This window comes from Adelges cooleyi, unplaced genomic scaffold (genome assembly GCF_023614345.1).
Source record: "Adelges cooleyi isolate 19-005CV unplaced genomic scaffold, UGA_ACOO_1.1 ACOO_flye_CR_arks_rails_tigmint_CR_PRNA_251, whole genome shotgun sequence".
In the NCBI taxonomy this organism is placed as follows: Eukaryota; Metazoa; Arthropoda; class Insecta; order Hemiptera; family Adelgidae; genus Adelges; species Adelges cooleyi.
Window position 1 is genome coordinate 150959 of NW_026095917.1, and position 20709 is coordinate 171667.

A 20709-nucleotide genomic window follows, 5' to 3' on the forward strand; every position below is an offset into this window, starting at 1 on the left:
TAAATTTTCTACTTAAAGGTCCTAAAATTATGGTTAAAAAACTAAAAAAACAAAAAAACTTGTACCCCCTAACCTAACCCCTAGGTGGGTGGAAAATGGGTGTAATTAAAATTTGAAACAACTGACGTGTGCGGGCATACCGAAGACATCCTTCATTTACTTTGATGCCAATTAACAGGTGTCACATGAGAAATTACTAAATAAAAAATCTTTTTATTTTTTATGAATCTTTAAGTGCAAGGCTAGAATTAAGCAATAAAATAATAGAGTAATTGTATTTAGGTACAATTATATAAACATGGCTATTAAAGTTTTAAAGGACTCGTTAGGAATGGAAATCTGTTAATATAATTGAAATTCTACGTATGGATGAAACTTGTTTAGAGTAAATTGCGATGGAAAATTCCAATACAGATGCCTCTTACAGATCTAATGTTATAGTACATAAACAGAAAAATAAGCAAACCTAAATCACTAGAACTTCCCTTGAAATATATAAAAATAATTAAAAGTTGGTGTATTGATGAATCTCGTTTTACATTAGGATACCAAAATTGTTTGTAGCTATTATAAAAAATGTATGTTTTAACTTTGTAAGATTTTCGATACTCGGCCAGAAACAAATAAAATGTCTTATTAAAAAAATTCAAAACTACAGTTTTTTTGAAATAACATTTTGGTTATTTTATAACTGTTGTTGTTTATTTATGACCGAAGTGTTCATATCTAAGATATTATTTCGAGAATTGAAAACTATATTTTTATTATCAAATGGTTATTTGTATAATAAAAATTTTAATTAATTAATAATCCTATCATATAATATACTAATTAAATTTTATATGTATTGATTTCGTACATTATATATAATGTGTTAAAATTTAAGATTAAATATAGCAAATGGGTTTTCAGCAATTTTGAAGAGTTTATAATTATTTTGAATAGACTTCTTAAAGATCTAAATGTGTAAAAAATAGCGTGCATAAGAATTGTTCAAATAATAAAAACATGTTTTTGTGCTTAAGACAAAAAAAAATATTAAGGCTACATAATATTTGAAAACAACTACTTGTTTTTACGATTCATAGGCTGTAGCCACGATTATTAATTTTAAAATTTCAACCTATACTGAAAAAACAATATGCATAAAATCGCAATAACACCACAGCCAGGCTAGAGCAGAAAAATATTTTGCACGTGTATTATTCAAATAATAATATGTTTTTGTATTAAGCAAAACATGTATGAAGTTAACTAAATACGATTTTTTTAGTTTGAAGCGATACCAAATTATCTTATCTAATGTACAATACGAATACTTATCGTTGGAATACTAACATTATTTTTAGTAAAAATAAATAATGAGTAGGTAATGACATTTTTAGCTGTGTAACATTTTCTGTTCTCAGCTGAAAACAAATAATAATATGTCTTATCGACCAAAATACAAAATTACAGTCCTTTTTTGAAATAAAATTTTGGTTATTTTACAACTGTTGTTGTTTATTTATGACCTAAGTGTCTTAATCAAAAATATTATTTTTTAAGAATAAAAAACATTGTCATTATCGAAGGTTGTTTCTAAAATAAAAACTTGAATAATCTTATCATATAATATACTACTTGAATTTCAAATATTTTGATTTCGCACTTTATAAATAATGTGATAATTTTAAAGATATATATATATATATATATATATGAAATGGGGTATCAGAAATGTTGAATACTATGAAATATATTTCAAACCGTATGTGTTGTATAGTAAATAGTAATATTGTTCCTGAAACGAATGATTAATATCGTCCCAAATGATATAACTAAACGATAACTTGTTTTAAATTTACTTTTTTTACAAGCTCATACTTATAATTTTGAAATAATTAGAGTGATTGAGTAATCATGTACACAACTACATGAAGACGGTTCTTAAAGTATTAAAATGAATCTTCAGAAATTGATATCTATTAACCCTTTACTGCACAATGTTCCATATATGGAACTATTGTATGTATTGTTTACATCTGTTCTTGCTATACATCTTTGTATGCACAATGTTTCATAATTGGAACAATTCTTTAATTAGTACTTTTCATGAAACCAAAACTAAAAAAAAATTTATTTTTATTTTTTTAAGTAGTACTAAGTACATTATAGCATATGGTTAAAAAAAAATTCATTCAGTGAAGGGTTAAAATAATATCAAATTCGGTGTAATGAAAAAACTCGTTTGAGGTAAATTGAGATGGAAAATTCTGAGAGACTTTTCGTATATCTTTTTACCAGTACAATACTAAACTATTGTTTAAAGATAGTATGTTTGAACCCGAAACTTTGCTTCATTTGTTTAAAATATAGAATTAAAATCCTGGATTCCTAACTTGGTTAAGTGTCCCATTGTAATCATATGAAAGAAACATAATACAAATAATAGAACGTCTAAAATAACAATGTATGATGTCACCAATATAATACCACACTATTATTCAATGATATTATGTCATTCATTTAAAAAAAAAAGTTTTACAACAGTAGAAATAAAATGAAGGATTCCTAACTAAACTTAAGTAAATTTACCAGTTTAATCATACGAAAGAAACCTAATACAAATAATAAAACGTCTAAATTAATAATATCAATGTGAGTGATTTGAAAACAAATATTTTTCCTATAAAACGGTTAGTTCACGACAAGCTAAAAAGTACTAATATATTGCTATGTGACGGTTTTGTAAATAGGTATTAGATACATTTTTGTTTTTATTAAACGGCAAAAACACTACTGTTTTTATACGATTCATAGACTGTAGCCACAATTTCAAAATTCAATATACAATTTCAACATATATTGAAAGAATTGTACATATACATTTTGTTAAGTTTTACACTGAAATCGCAATAACATCTCTGCCAGGCTAGAACTGAGTAAAAGAGTGATTGAGTAATCGTGTATACAACTACATATATGAAAACGGTTCTTAAAGTGTCAAAATGAATCTTCAGAAATTGAAATTTATTAAAATAATATAAAATTCGGTGTAATGATAAAACTCGTTTGGGGTAAATTGAGATGGAAAATTCTGAGAGACTTTTCGTATATCTTTTTACCAGTACAATACTAAACTATTGTTCAAAGATAGTATGTTCGAACCTTGCTTCATTCGTTTCAAATATAGAATTAAAATCCTGGATTCCTAACTTGGTTAAGTTTCCTATTGTAATCATATGAAACAAACATAATACAAATAATAAAACGTCTAAAATTACAATATCAATTTGGAAGTAATTTGAAAAACAATAATTTTTCTATAATACGTTTATTCTACAAAAAGTTTAAAGACGGATGAGTAAACAAGTAATAGCTAAATTGTTAGTGTTTGTCAAGCGGCAAAACAACTACTATTTTTTTACGATTCATAGGCTATAGCCACGATTATTTATTTCAAAATAGAATTTTAAACTACATTGAACAAACAAAATACATATGCGTTTATACAAGTCTTATAAGTTTTACACTGAAATCGCTACAACAGAAGCCATTTAAAAGAATAAGAATCATTTAAGTTTTAAACAACGGCAGAACAGTATTCGAATATCTTAGGCGTTGAAAAAAAACAGACAATCATGAATTTTAAAAATTGTATTCTGTTTTTATCTTTGTTTGTTCATTTGTCTAAAGCAAATCCTGGGCTTTGCGAAGATCCGTCGGTAATTTAAAATATTTTCTATCTAATTATATGATTCATTAAAAAAAAATGCAATTCTCCATAAATCTATTGATTAATATAATAGTAAAAAGTTCGAGACACATCAATTCTAAAAAACAGTATTCACATTGTTTATTAAAAATGTTAATAATTTTAGATTCTAACCAGACTTCATACAAAGATTTTAGAACAAGGCAACGATGTTACCAAGGAAACAGTAATAGAGTACATAAAACAACAAAACGTGATGAGAGATTTTGATATTTCTATATTCGATATCAATAAGATACTTTGTTCAGTGTGGAGTACGTTGAACAATAATAATAATTAATGTATATTGTAAAATATATGTGTGAAATGTGAAAACTAATATTCACTTCGATGTTATACATAAATAAATATCGATAGTTGGGTATGTTGGAATATTGGGTAGTGCGTTTTTTCCAACATTTCTAAGGGGTATTTATACTTTTATGAAAAAGGCGTCGGGGGGTAAAAAAAAAATGCAGAAGATGTCTGTAAAGGTAGTTGGGTAGATCAAGTTACTATAAAAATATAAAACGCTTTTATATTGTTTCTTACAAATCGTGTCAGAATGTGAAACGTTTTGTAAAAGTTACACAATCTGTAATTAATATTGAAATATTTATTTAACGACATTCCCCAAGAATTTTGTTTTAAACGCGATTGTTTTAAAACTAAACAAGGGGACAAATAAAACTATTGTTTTTAGGTCATTTTAATGTGTAGTACCCTTAATGACGTTACTTTATAAAAACGCAATATCAAAAATTGCAACAACTCCATCCCTTACAGCATATTGTAGTTTAGTAAATTTTAATGTGAACACTTTTATAATGCTTTCTAGGTACTAAAATGTCACCGAACGAATTTATAGCAGTAATAACATCAAAATTTACTTTTTGGGTAATTATGATTTTTTTCTATCCTAATATAGGATCTTTATTTTCTAAAGACTAAGCCTTGTCATAGCGAAAATATAGACTTCCACTCTTCTCTCTTTAATGCTAGAGTCTTCATATGTGAATACCCGTTGCATCCAGCCATTCCAATCATCTAATGATGGATAGCAATACTCTCGTTTCCTCTACTATTTGGAGAATTTCTTCATTGCTCTTTCTTTCAGTCCGACTAATACGAAGTAATCTTCTCCAGGTCCACATTTCTATTGTTTCAAGTTTTTTGTATCTCGTACTGTCAAGGTCCAGTTTTACAACTATACAACAAAACACTCCATACGTAGCTTTTGGCAATGTTTTTTCTGGTCTTAAGACATGGGAGTATCATGTGGTAGTCTCCCCTTACTTTCCTCATCGCAGTATTCTGATAATAATATTCTGAATAATCTGATAACGAGCAGTACCAGACGGTTCTTCTTCCGCCTCGTTTCAGTACTGATGGTTACTGCTGCCCTCCATCAGGTGTTTAATCCCCATTAGGGAATAAACTGTAACGGTCACATTTAGCCGCCCGTTACCACTCGCCTCCAAATATGCATTATTAGCAGTTTACCCCGATTAGCATGTAAGCCATTATAGGTAGGGGAGACAACAGACACACGGGACAATGCCAGGGGCACCGATGCCCAGTTAGTTGACATACTACCATCTTCGGACCGCGACCTAATTATTCTAAAGCCATTACCTATATTTCACGTTACATTACTATTTTATATTTCTTTTAACTTTACCCGTACTCGTGTGTCCGTTCAACTCCGCCATTACCTGGACTAACTACAGAGAACGCTTTAGGATCCAGGTAGAGGTGTAATATATATGTACATAGCTTTACTTATTTAATAAACCTGTTTTCGTTTCGTTGCACACTTGAGAGTTAAGTTATTTAGAGGTACGATCGCCTGTTAAGCTCCTCAGGCGATATAGCAAATATACAAAGGAGACTTTAGGGATATTTAAGTGTAGATACGGCCTAGCCATCCGTCCCGTCTTCGGGTCCACTAATTTAACCCTATCGACTGTCGTTTCAGCCTAGCCTAGCCAACTAGCCACGCAGACACTTTACAATTTGGTGGAGGCGCCGATATTCGTTAGTCTTACCTCAGGGAGGGACCCCAATATTTTTAAGGGAATACACGACGGACACGACCCCATATAATTGTACCTGCTATTTTTAATTAACTCTCAGGTTGTAGTAAAGTACATTTTTTTTTTATTAAGTATCAAATTGCATTTAATATTGAAATTTATTAATTTATTTTATAATATTTGGTTAACATTTTTCTTTTAAATTCTTATTATATTTTATTGAATATTACGATCAAGAATTCAATATGACAGCCCCTATGATAGCAAACTTATCACCTCTTGCCCTAGACACTTTTCACGGTACAAGCGACGAATCTGTCTACGATTTCATTACCAAATTCGATAGGATAAAAAAATTAAATAATTAGACGGATGAACAAACCTTATTGTACTTTCCATTTTATTTAAAAGGCACTGCAGAATCTTTCTATTTTTTATTTGAAAAAAGAAATACCAATTTAACTTGGGCCAATATTAAAGATGAATTTAAAAAAGCGTTTAATACAGTAACCCGTAAAAACATGCTTAAAGTTAAATTAACTCAAAGAAAACTGAATCTTGACGAAACAGTTAATGAGTTTATATGTGACTTTAACCGCCTTTCTGATGAAATTGACCCTGACATGTCTGAAGAATCCAAAATAACACAAGTAATGCGTAAATTACCACCCGAGTATTTTAGTATGATTTGTATGCAAGACAATTCTACTATGAAAAAATTAGAATCTAATTTAAGAAAGGCCGAAGGAGCCCGAAATTTATTTAATACCCCAACCAACCCCGAGGTAGAAGCCTTAAGAATTCAAGTAGAGACACTCACAAAACAAATCGCAGAGTCCACTTTAACTCAAACCCCCTATGGAATAAATCATATTCGAACAGTTAATAGAAACAACAATAATTTTAAGGATAGTTTTAATAACGGCATAAATAGGCATAATAATGGTAATTATAACATTAATAGTTACGACGATGGTCGTAATATTAATAATAGAAATCTATACAATCAACAAGGGTATATGAATCCTAATGGTAATAATTATAATGCATGGTCTAATGATAATAGTCAAAGACCACCCCCGTTAGTAGAAAATATAAGTAGCTGTTTTATGAATAACAAAAATGGTCTAAGTAATAACCTAGTAATTAGAGGTATTTTAAATAATGTTGGTTATAAGTTCACTATTGACTCAGGAGCAAGTGTAAGCGTTATTAATGAATCTTTACTTCCAAAAAATCAATATATTAATTCATTTGGGCAAACAAAATTATATACTGCGATAGGTTCGCAACTACATTTTGTAGGAAAAACAAATATTATAGTGTATTTTAACAATGTGCCGTTTGAAATAGAATGTGCAGTGGTAAAAAATTTGAAAGGTAATAGTCTTTTAGGCATGGATTTTTTAACAATCTATGAAGGTATAATCAATTTACGTAAATTGCAGTTATCTCTTAGAGTAAATGACGAAGAGATGGTTATACATTTTTTGAAAAATAAACATAATAGATTTAGTATAAACACAATTGGAAATAATAACTATAATATCTATAGGACTCAAAATAATATGAGTAATAGGGTAGCCAAAATAATTATCGTGATACCAGGTGTTTCAACTATAAAAGACATGTTGATAACTTTAAATATAAGACTCATAGAGCAAACCAAAATAATTATCAGGATACTAGGACAAATCACGGTACGAATTTTAACAATTCTATGCATAGTGCTCGCAAGTCTAATAATAATATTAATAACAATAATATTACTTATAAGAATGGGATAAATAATAATAAGGTTAGGGATGTATTCAATAGGAATTATAAGACAACCCAAAATCGCTATAACGGTACCAGAAATATTAACTTTAATTATGCCAGTAACAATAATAATAGGTCTACTTGTAGTAGTTTTAACAGTCAAAAGCCCTATTTTACTAGAGTTCCATATGTATCTAATGAGAATTAGAGCTCCTCGGGCGATATATTAAGTTAATAAGGGAGACTTTAAGGCCAATTAGACGTAGACAACGGCCTAGCCAACCGTTTCCCGTGGGGATCCGTCTATTTTAGCTTTATCGACGGCCACTTTGCCTAGTCTAGCCAGCTAGACAAGTAGGTCCGTTACAACTTAACGGACTTAATTGTAACGTGTCTGCGTGGCTAGTTGGCTAGGCTAGGCTGAAACGACAGTCGATAGGGTTAAATTAGTGGACCCTAAGACGGGACGGATGGCTAGGCCGTATCTACACTTAAATATCCCTAAAGTCTCCTTTGTATATTTGCTATATCGCCTGAGGAGCTTAACAGGCGATCGTACCTCTAAATAACTTAACTCTCAAGTGTGCAACGTTGCTCCTCTGAATTATAATACTCTAAAAATTCCTTTTTCAAATCTGCCCATTTTAAATCTGCGCTTTTAGATTCTATTCTTTTATACAACTTTTTCGCTTGTTCTCTTAAATATAGCGGAAACCTTATTAGCCTTTGCGCCTCACTCCAGTCGTTCGCAGCCGATATCCTATCGTAAGTTTCTAGATAATCATTAATATCTTCGGTCAATTGACCGGAAAAGCATTGCGGAGTGATATTCATAATTAATTTTTAATTGAATAAAAATAATGCAATTTAAGTTAAATAAAATATCCTTTAAAATTCCAGAGCAATTTGTACCGTAAAATAAAACACCTTAACACAAACTGAGAGCGAATAAATTAATCAATGCAGTTTTATGGGGTCGTGGCCGTAGTTTATTCACTTGCAAAATGGGTTCTCCCCCAAGATAAAAAATAAAACTAACGGCAATCGGCGCCTCCACCAAGTTGTAACGGACCTACTTGTCTAGCTGGCTAGACTAGGCAAAGTGGCCGTCGATAAAGCTAAAATAGACGGATCCCCACGGGAAAACGGTTGGCTAGGCCGTTGTCTACGTCTAATTGGCCTTAAAGTCTCCCTTATTAACTTAATATATCGCCCGAGGAGCTAGAACGGGCGGTCACACTGTTAAATAATCTAACTCTCAGCTGCAGGCTACAAGATGTTTTATTCTAAATTAGGGTTTCTAAATAAAATACAAAATTATACAATATATATATATATATATACACTCTGACCTGGGTTGGACGATGAAATGGTTGGTCAAAGCGGAGTTGAAACGGACGCACACAAAAGATAGTCGGATGGGCGGCTTGTAGTAAAACGGCAAAAATATAGAGCGCAAGGTCGAGGATATTGGCGGTCCGTGATGGTAAAGTCAACTGGTTAATTAGATGATACGTGACGTGCATTGTCCTGTGTGTGCGACCGTTCCCCTACCTATAAGCGGGGGTGCTGTGTCAGTTGGTTTGGGACGCGAAGTAACGGTCAAGTGAAATATGATCGTTACAAAACGTACTTACTGAATTCGCTCGTTTAGAGCTTTCCGCCAGTAAGAGCTGGAGGTCGTCTGGGGTTCCTTGGCCCGTAACAAAATATGTTCCCCTAATTTTAAAAACAATTTTATGATTTTAGGATCTCCAAGATATTTATAACGGAATCGTCAAAAACCGTCCAGTTACCAAGAGCGCAGTTAAAGAGTATTTACGGGAGAAACTAAAGCTGGTTGAAAACGAACTGACAACAGCATTGAAAGGTACGTAGAAAGAACAAGTTTTAGAAATGTAAAACGCTTTTATCTTCTTTTTCGACGAAATATGTTACAAAACAATTTTATGACTGTTGGACTGATTTTATTTAACATTAAAATATTAATTTTATAACATTGCTCATGAAATTTTTTTCGACATGATTTTAAATTATTGAAAAACTAAATTATTGATTTAAGATGGCTTTTTATAACACCCGTCATGGCCAAACTTTGTACATAAAAACGCAATAATAATAATTGCAACCACTCGATTCGTTACAGCATTGTATAGTTTGATAAATTTTAATGTGAATACTTTTTAATTGATTTCTAGAAACTGATATGTCATGGAACGAGTTTTATACATTAATGGTTTTTAAAAGTTTATCTATACGCTACAACACCGACCAGTTGAGGATTTAAACATTTGCAACCCCCAAGCAAGTAATATGTTCACTCTTACACATTTTTTGTTTTTCTTCAACTGAAGGATATTAAATTTGATATAATTTCACATATTGTAATCTGCGATATTGCGATAATAATATTATCGCATTGTTAATTTTTTTTTGTGTTAATATTATAGGGCTACAAATTTACTGCAACTTTCTATCGCCGTTCGCTGTAATAATAAAATTAAACTTTTTAAATTATTCAAGTTTATTTAAATAAAAATTCAAGGTTTATGTATTAATTTTTTAAAAATTTAGAGGGTGTGTGTTTTTTTGTGTTAATTGAATACTGTACTATTTGGGTGATTTGAAAATTGTATTTTTAAATATTATAAATTTATAAAAATGTTAAATAACTAGTTTTCAGCATATTAAAATTATAAATTAACCTTATCTGCTCCGTCTTAGTTTTTGATAATAAATAAATATATATAACATTTGATTGTATCTGTAGAGTTGAGAGTAGTGTCAAAATCGAGAAAGGTTAGGTTAGGTTACTCTTTCAAAATTTAAGAGCTGAAAATTAGACTGGAGTTATAGTCTAATCTGAATATGTGTTTATTTATATTACATCGATCAAAAAATACTTGATACATTGAAAACGAGGACACAAATATCAAATCAAATCAAATCAATGCTCAAATTCAAAAAGAAACAACTGTATTTAACCGTTAAAAACTATTAGTTTTGATGCCTCAAAAGTAGTAGTTGTAACACTGTAGGTACATTAACATTTTATTATAAGACGGTTGTGTTAACAAGTAATACATATTTTGGTTTTGTCAATCGGCAAAACAACTACTGCGTTTATGATTTGTAGCCCGTAGCCAAGATTATTTTTGTAATGTATCATACATTTATTGGTCAATACACTATAAATAAATGCATTACATTGTCTCATTTGCTTACAATAATCTTAAAATATTTATTATTTGAATTTTAAATATATATTATTTCGCACTTTGTAAACTATGTGTTAATATATATGAAATAGGGGAATCAAAAATGAAGATGTTATAGTTATATTAAATAGATTATTAAATAAGTAGAAAAATAATGCATGGGTATTGTTAAAAAAACCTGGTTGGTGAAATTGGATATAGATTTGTAAAAAAAAAAAAAAATCCCTTTATTACGTAATTTTATTTTATTTATTTTATTTTGTCATTTTATCTATACTCTCAGTAGTTTTGTTGTCGTGTTGTATTGTTATGCATGTCATACGAACAATGTCTACTTAAAAAAAAAAACTCAACATATATTATATTACTAGTATACATTTTATAAAAGCAATACCAATCAAACTAAACATACTTTACGAATTCTTCTTGGTAGGATACTAACAAATAAACATGTTTTATTTAACACCGAATATATATATTTTAAATCATGTTATAATATATCTAATGTTATAATTATTTTTAAATGAGGCGTCAGGAATTGCAATCCATTATCAAGCTGTAGTACATATGCAGACATTTTTTAACAAATAATAACATGTTTTCATATTAAACTAAACAAATGAGAAGCTTATCTAAATAAGATTTTATCGATTTAAAAAAAAAATATCATGCTTTTATTACACATTGTATAAAAGCGAAACCAAAAGATCTGATATAGCTATACTGATTTATTCTATAAAATTATAAAATATATTTTATGATGAATATACTTGATACTTTTATGCACATTTGTATTTTTCCTAAAATGCTTATATGCGGTAATGCAAATTTTTTACGCGACACCTTCCTCATGTTCTTCCTATAACTAAAAAAAAGTTTTTCAGCTGAGTCTGCAACCACGAAAGAGCATTTTCATGTCTCGTTGAAGTACCGAATAAATTTAGATTAGTTGTGGAATTATAATTAAAAAAAAAATTTACATGGAGCTTCCACTTACAACATAAGCCAAGGAGATTAAAAAATTATGTACAATCAAGTTTCTGGCTAAAATTGTAGTGTTTATTATTTGGCCAAAAGTAACTTAACATAGAGAATTAAACTATTTTGAATTTATTATTCATTTCTATTTTGATCGTTGAACGTACAACATATCTTATCTTATCTCATATCAGATAACACCGTAACCCTTTTTTTGGTAGCACTTTTTTTCGGTTATGTACCGGCTAATTCTCACCCCTATCTCCTACCCCCTATCTCCCGTCCCCAACCCCATCCCCGTGTGTTAACGCTTTTTTTGATAACGCTTTTTTCGTTATAATTTTTTTGGATATGTGCCAGAGCTAAGACATGAAAATGTCAAAAAAAAAATGCTAGCATAATTGATAAGTCCAAGCGAGGTCATGTATGCCAGAAACGACTTCAATGAGTTTGACGATAGTAAAGACGGTGAACTGTCTCCTAAGGAGTATGCCGACAACAAGGCATACTTAAACCCTATTTCAAAATCAATGGAACAGTCGGCAGAACCTATTATTAAAAACGTAAACTTTGTGGAATTCTTGGAAATGCTATAGTTTGTTGACGAACATGATAGCGTAGAAGACTCTATGACATCAAGTTTCAATTCCTATATTGATGAATCACAACCTTAAACAATATTTGAAATTATGATATATTATAATAATTAAATATTTGAAATATTTTTATGTATTTATGAATTGAAATATACGGTGCCTAATAAACCTTTTCCGTTTAATATATTATGGATACATATGAGTTCTAACTACTGACAAATTTTCAATTTAAAGGTCCTAAAAATACGGCTAAGAAACTAAAAAATAATTGTACCCCCTAACCTCTGACGCGGTAGAAATGGGGGGTAGAAGTAAATAGAAGCGAAAAAAAAACCGAATTTTAAAAGAGTTAAGGTTTTTTTTTAATTTTTTTAACTTAGAAAAGAAACGTGGTAAAACGTGAATACGCGGGACGGCGGCGGATGGCAAACCGGACCAATGTTAAATCAATAACTGATTATCGGATTGCCTACAGTGGTCATCGCCGCCGTGTTTCGCTGTAAAGATGACACCCCCCGGACCTCTTCATACACCGACGGCCGGCTCAGGCCGATATAGTAGTTTATCGTTCCCACCTGCGGTGAGACGGTGGACAGTTGATAACACGACCGGGCGCACATTTAATCGCTAATAACGGAAACATGCACTTGCAGGCCGTGTCACCTCTAACCCCCTAGGGGGGTGGAAAATGGTTATAATTTAAATTTGGTACAACTGACGTGTGCAGGCATACCAAAGGAATGAGGAATTACTATTTTAAAAATCTTTTTATTTATTACGACTCTTTAATTGCAAGGCTAGAATGACGGAGAAAGAAATTTTTTTAGTTAGTATAATACGCCTTCATACCATACCCTATTGAATGGTGACTTGTATCTAGGAAAGCGCACGTGCAGTATAATTTTTGCTCAAGAGAGAATGAAATGGCATCAATAAGTCTATGAACTTGATGGATTGTGTTTTGGGAGGGGCGAAAGCCAAATTGTGAGTCTGGTAAAATATTGTTTTCTATAAGTTGAGAAATATGTACATATTTTGTGTTTTTTTTAGGGGAAGGGATGAATTTTTTTATTATTGGCCAATTAAAGTACCTTCTTGTTGAGCCATTATATTATTCATTAAAGGTTATTAATTATTATATAAAAAAAAAATTCCATTCAAGTACGATTTTCGATATTAGAGTTGAAACACGAAAAAGCCAGTACAGTGTGGTCGGGGCATAGTGGAGTTGGGGCACAGTGGCGTCGGCGTATAGTAGGAACGGGGAAGTCTCAGGTTAACAAGAATTATTATAACTGTAAGTGATAACATCACTTTCAAATAAACGCTTCGATGTAGTTAGTATTTTCAAACCAGTAAAGTCCGAACCAAGCACAGTAAGAAAGTATTAAAGTGAAGTGTAGTGTTTAAAAATTAGCATCAAAGGGGTTTTTTAAAAGTAATTATATCCAAGTAAGTCAGTACAGTGGGGTCAATGCATAATGGATCAAAGCATGGTGGGTACGTAGATGTCACAGGTCTATAGTATTTATTCAAAACCCAACGACTTTTGATCGTTTGTAAACGGTTGGTAATGTAGACGAAAGACAAATAACTGTTAGGATTACACAAGTATTTTTTCATCACTGTCTTGTATTCTAGTTGACAATTTTTTGTTATTGTGTTCATATCTCTAATATATTAATTGAATTCGTCTTTATTCTTTAATTTATGGCAGTTAAGAAAATATTATTGCTGTACATTTATTAAATGTAATATTAAGTAATAATTATACATGTTTAAATTAGGACGATTTAATCACATACTATTTTGTTTTAATATACAAAGAAGTTGTTCGCATTAGCTCTTAGAACATCAGGGTTCTACGGTCATAATAAAAAATAGTTCAAACATTTGAATATGTATCCATACAAACCATACATACTATACAAACAAAAATACAAACTACGCTAATAAAACACTTGTTTTTGATAAACAACGTGCCCTAAAATATTGTATGGTATTATTTTTAAATTTAGCTGTGTGTTAAGACATATTATTTTGTACGTAACATTATTTTATAAAACATAGCTTTAGAAAACTTATTATAATACACAGTGAATTTTTCAAAAAAATGATTACTTTTTGATATTTTAAAATTATACATTAAATTTGTAGATATTAAATCTATTACTACTGTCAAAATTTGAAACCCCCCAAAAAAATTATTCATCGTTGACAGAATTGTAGCTTAGTGACACTGGTTTATTTCCCCTAAATTAACTGAATACTAGTTATAGTAATTATAATATTCTTGCCTCCGCTTTTCTTCCGCTCCGCCTTGAAGAGGCCGCCAAGCGCTTCCTGTTTTCCTTCGCCCCGCCTTGTATAGGCCGCCGGGCCACCTATCGGCTGCCGTTTTTCCGTTTACTTCCCGTTTTAAGTTGTTTGTTGAGTATTCCTCGTCGATAACTGTTGTTGTCTTTCGGCATCGCATTTATGCCTCATCACTTTATTGATGTAGTATACAATCAAATTCCTTTGACTCCTGCACTCTAACATGGTGTCCACGATGTTGGCCGCTGTTAGATCGTGGCCTATCTCTCCAACGAGCACCCTTCGCCAGTTTTCGAATGCGTCACACACGAACAGTGTGTGATTGGCATCGTCGGTGTCAGCCTCACACCAGGAGCATTTCGGAGTTTCCGATTTTTTCATCCTATGTAGGTAGGCGTTAAAACATCCATGGTTCGTAAGAACTTGCGTGAGGAAGTGGTCCAAGTCGCCATGTTTCCTGTTTGCCCATTTTTCTATATTGCTGATTAGCGTGTACGTCCACCTGCCATTTTCCGCCTTTTCCCATTCTCTTTGCCATTCCTTCATTGTGTCCTTTCGGGCATCTCTGGCAGTCTGACATTTGTCTGTGGCATTACGTATTGATATGCGCTCCTTTGCTAGCAGTGTTATGGGAGGCATTGATGCTATGAGCGTTACTGCCTCATAGGATACTGTCCGATATGCCCTCGAACCTAACCTAACCTAACCTAACCTAACCTTTTTTTTTTTTTTTTTTTTTTTTTTCCCTGTTTGAATCGTAAACGGCCCCAGAACTCGCCTATTAAGCATTACTTTGGGGCCGCTTACATCGTTTATTGTGAAATCAAACACGATATATACAAAATATGTACAAGTATGAAAAACACAATACATCTCTTAAATTAGACAATTATTACACAAACAATTTCTACTAATAAGTTTTGAAATTACAATACATCTCTTAAATTAGACAATTTTTACATTTTCTAAGTTAAGACTTGTGTTATTTGGGTTGGTCTTCACCCCGCATCGCAGATGCCGCCGGGCTGGTGACTGCTCCTCTTCTACCCCGCGTCTCAGACGCCGCCAGGTCTCACTTCTTCATCTTGGCCTTCGCTGTTCGATACGCTTCGCATTTCCCGCTGCCGGGATAGTGGTCAGCGTTTCTTTGTCTGGCTTCACACAGGACACAATGCGGTGAGGCTCGGCAATCTTTTGCGAGATGTCCTTCCTCCCCACATGTCATACACTGCTTAGACCTGTCTGGGCCTTTGCATCCCGCTTGCCTGTGGCCGTAGCTATGGCAGTGGAAGCATCGGTCCAGACGTCGTTCTGCTGGTCGAGCACGGCACAAGACCCATCCGATTCTTACTTTCCCCTTCTTACAGATGACTTTCGCAACTTCTGCCGTCACCGTAACGATTGCCTTTTGTGTTCCTCCGTATGAGGGGTGATCCTCTGAACACTAACTTCATTGATGTTGGCACCTTCTTGACATATGCCAGCGTATACATCACCGGCTCCGTCCTCCGCGCTGATGTCTCTTATCTCCACAACCTGTTTGTTGGACGATGCTCGAATACCGATGTCGGATCCGAGTAAGTCTTGCGCCGCAGCTTTGAGCTTGAGAGCAGCCTGGCTGGCATCGGCTCCTTTGCCCACTGTGATGGCCAAATGGCCCTCCTTCGTTTTACGCACTGCCTGGATAGAGACGCCCAAAGCATTAAGGTCAATATTGTCCTTAAGCTTCCTGGCTATGTCGGCATAACTACCACCGCCATCGGCCCTAGCGATAACAATCCCTTGTGGTCGAGGAGGTGCAAGTTTGCGTCTTGTCGTCTTGTCTCCAGATTTTGCTGGCTCTTTTTCCTTCTTTTTCTTTCTTTTCTTCTTTACTTTCTTAGTGTCCCGCTCCTTGCCGTCCACGGGCACCTGGACTGTCTCCAACGGTTTTTTAACGGACGGGCTTGACGTGACTGCCAGCGGGATTTGGGGACCCGTGTCAGTCTCAACGCGTTCGCTGATCCGCTTGAGTAGTACTCCGGTTTTTGAGCACGCGTCTTGTATTACTCGGTTTATGCCTCTTCCTTTCTGTTTTTCTATGCATTCTTGCATAATGCTATACTGCACCCCAAGCTCCCGGAGGTCGGAAGTTTTTAGGGTTGCATGTGCCAGTTTTTCACCATAGTTATTGGGTGACCGAGTCGCCCATAGGTTAGGTTAGGTTAGGTTAGGTTAGGTTAGGTTAGGTTAGGTTAGGTTAGGTTAGGTTAGGTTAGGTTAGGTTAGGTTAGGTTAGGTTAGGTTAGGTTAGGTTAGGTTAGGTTAGGTTAGGTTGACTGGTAAAGTCCTATCCCCACCTCCACGCGGTGCCAGTTGGTAACGGCCCTTAATTGGGTTGGCTAACGGGGAAGGCGACTTAGAGCCGGCCCTTACTTTAATTAGTTGGGGTCGGCGAGGCAGGTGGTTCGCCTTTGGACAGAATAAAGGACCACAACCCGGCGGCGGGCATACCGCAAGGGGAAGGAGACCCCACAAAACCACCATGGAAGACAACTTATTAAGTATAGTCCATACCGCACCAGTCGCCATTCGGATGACGGAGACAGGTGACGTCGGCGGGGGTTCCAGTAGCCCGGCTCCCGTTGACGCCGAACAAGGGCGAGCGAAGTGGAGGCCCCACACCCATTTGGATGTACCTTGCGATGCGGCTTGCTTAGCCAATTCGCAAGGGTACATAGACGAGAACAACCCAGAGAGAGGGAAGAATACAGAGGGAAAAGAAGTTTGTAACCCGAAGGACATCATCCTAGAGAAGGAAGACAGAACATGGAAGGAACTAATCGAAAATTTCAAGGCTATTGCAGAAGTTGCACGCCAGCAAAACTGCCACAAGTCAGTCAAGCAGTCAGTACGAAAGATCGACCCACTACTTAAGCAATTGGAAGGCTACCGAGGAAATTTCCGAAAGGACTTTGGGAAGGGCGAAGGCCCGACCAAACGGAAGGAGAGAGACGATAAAACGCCGAGCCCGACGAGGAAAATCTTGCCCTGGAGCGCGGTGACCAGTATTGGGAGAACCCCACCTTTTAGGGGTGGAAAATTTTCGGTGGCATCAACCTCCATTCTACGCCGACACCACGAGTCAAACTGGAATGAGGACGTTCTAGCTGACCAAGAGAAGACGTTCCGAGACCAGACTCAGGAGATCGTCGATCGGCTGGAAGCGATGCATGAACTACAACAACAGCAAATTGCGGAAATGAAAAAAGTACAAGAACAGCTGCAAGAAGAAATAAAGGAACTGAAAAAAGAAAAGCTGCGTGGTCCTGAAAAACGGACAAGAAAACAACGGCGGAACAACGCACATGCCGGAAACGGGTTAGAGAATAAGGAGCCCATCACACTCTATGAAATCACAGAAGAGGAAGGGATAACCCCAACCCGAAGAACAAAACAAGGAAAACAGGTCATACCAATACTGCAACCTGAACTAGGCGTGGAGCCACTTGAGCCACTTGATTTACCAACGGCAGAGCAACACAGTGGTGAAAATATGGAATGGAAGAAAGTCAGCAAACGACGAAAGAAAAAGAACCTCGCCAAGGTCACGCCGGACGCAGTTATCGTAAAATGTACAGAAAATCGAACGTATGCTGACACACTAAAAAACTTGAAGAAGAATCTAAATGACGCTGGGCTAGCAAACGAAGTAGCAACGGCAAGGGAAACAAGGGACGGAAACTTGCTCCTCCAAATGAGGAAACGCACGACCAAAACCTCCCATGTGAAAACAATCGCAGAAAGTACGACCGGAGTTGAAACCCAGGTCAGAACAACGAACGTTGCGGTCGAGATACGCGGCTTAGATGCGGATGTGACAAAAGAGGAGCTTGCCACTGAAATATCCTCCAAGACATCGGCCAAGATGACCAGCGAAAACGTCAAAGCAATTAAGCCCGTTCGCGGAGGGAAATGCACAGCAGTGGTCCTCCTCCCGGCCAGAGTCGCCAACGAATTAGCGACAGGGCCGCGGCTACGCATCGGTTGGGCGCCCTGCACCATCAAAATACGTATACCAATGGTTAGATGCACCCGCTGCCTAGACTTTGGCCACAGAAAGAGGACGTGCACCGGGCCTGACCGCGAGGCAACTTGCTTAAATTGCTGGGAGACCGGGCACGCTAAAAAGGACTGCAGTGCCGAGGCACAGTGTGGCCTGTGCAAAGAAGAGGGGGTAGAAGGGTCAGGTAGCCACTACTCTGGAGGGGGAAGATGCCCTACATTCCGACGGTTTCTGGAGAGCCGAAGGAATAAACAATGACCAATTTTCTACAAATAAACCTTAACTGTTGTAAGGTGGCGCAACAGTTATTACTCCAAACAGCCACAGAGAAGGAAGCCGACGTTCTAATCATATGCGAACAAAACAGATCATTACCACATTGGTACACGGATACAGACGGCAAAGCTGCCATTGCACTCCACCAAAACGTTATCCCGGAGGAACTAGGTAACCCGGGTAAGGGGTATGTGTGGGTGAGGATCGGAGGTATTCGAATCTACTCCTGCTATGTCTCCCCAAACATCACGCTTACAGAATACAAAGCCTACCTGGGACGCTTAGAGGCGAGCATACGAGCAGGAAGCGGTGAAGTAATTCTGGCTGGAGACTTTAACGCTAAGAGTGCAGAATGGGGCTCAACAGTCACTGACCAAAGAGGTGATGAGCTTTCGTCGCTAATCGCCTCTCTGGACCTAAGCGTGTGCAACAGAGGAAAAATCCCAACCTTCGAAAGAGGCGTCAGCCGTTCCATCCTTGACGTGACATTTGCCTCGCACCTCACGGCAAGGCAGGTAAGGGATTGGAAAGTACTCAACGAGGAGACAAGAAGCGACCACAAATACCTCTTCTTCAAACTCGATACATACACGGAAAGAGGCAGCAGAGTTAGTGCTGGTTGGAGCTGGAAGAAACTAAACCCGGAAAAAATGGAAAAGTACCTAAACGAGCAAGAACACCCGAGAGACGCGCAGGAACTGATGGAGATCATGAGAGGGGCGTGCGATGCAGCCATGCCGAGAAGGAAGCAAGGGCGTAGCCACCACAAACCCCAATACTGGTGGACGCGGGAAATAGCGGACTTGAGGAAGGCAACATTCACAGCCAGAAGAAGTTACCAAAAGGCGGCCAGGAGAGGGCCAGCCGAAGAGGAAAAACGCAAATTCAAGGAGACCAAAAAAACACTCCGAGTAACAATAAGGAGGAGCCAGGAGAATTGCTGGAAGAAACTGTGCGCGGAGGTCGATCGGGATCCCTGGGGAACACCGTACAGGATGGTTATGAGAAAAATCGGAAGGCGACCCCCAGTCCCTACGGACATGATTCCTGCAATAATAGCAGAACTATTTCCAACACATCCACCGACAGAAGAAACGGTGGATCAAACCGTTACGCACATACCCCCCATGACGTTTCAAGAACTAGAGCTGGCAAGCAAAAGACTACACCCGGGAAAGGCACCTGGGCCCGACGGGGTACCAAACGAGGCATTAAAGATCGCGGTTAAAACACAGCCAACGTTTTTTCAGGAGGCACTAAACCGGTGCATGACGGATGGTGTTTTCCCTAAGACATGGAAACGAGCGAGGCTGGTGCTACTACGCAAAGGGGACAAACCAGCAGACCAGCCGTCAAGCTATCGACCGCTCTGTATGCTGGACACAACGGGTAAGTTATTCGAGCGTATACTATGTAACCGCATTGAAGAAGCTCTGGTCAATGAAGGAACCAATCTTGCTAACAACCAATATGGATTCAGGAAAGGACGGTCGACGATCGATGCCATCGAAAGGGTTATGACTGAGGTGGCAGATGCCGGGACAGGAACCATATACAAGAGGGAGCTATGTGTACTGGTTACGCTTGATGTCGCCAATGCTTTTAATTCAGCATCATGGAACGCAATAATCCGAGCAATGGAAAACAAAAAAGTACCAGGATACCTTATACGCACAGTACGGAATTATCTATGTGACAGGGAAATAACATATGGCGACGACCAAACAACTGTACAACTGTCAAGTGG

At 36.0% G+C, this 20709-nt stretch overlaps 1 protein-coding gene across 2 annotated transcripts; it reads left to right on the plus strand.

Annotated features, from left to right (window-relative positions):
• Nucleotides 1–3576: 3576 nt before the first annotated feature.
• On the plus strand, nt 3577–10148 carry LOC126837563 (uncharacterized). Of its 2 annotated transcripts, none has more exons than XM_050571499.1 (6): nt 3577–3707; nt 3864–4011; nt 4575–4633; nt 9283–9403; nt 9732–9841; nt 9984–10148. In XM_050571499.1, the coding sequence occupies exons 1-5, from the start codon at nt 3624–3626 to the stop codon at nt 9818–9820; spliced, it is 501 nt and encodes a 166-aa protein (XP_050427456.1). In that variant the 5' UTR covers nt 3577–3623; the 3' UTR covers nt 9821–9841; nt 9984–10148. The 2 variants fall into 2 exon arrangements, with proteins under 2 accessions (XP_050427456.1, XP_050427457.1); XM_050571500.1 differs by having other exon boundaries at nt 9732–9837.
• The last annotated feature ends 10561 nt before the right edge of the window (nt 10149–20709 follow it).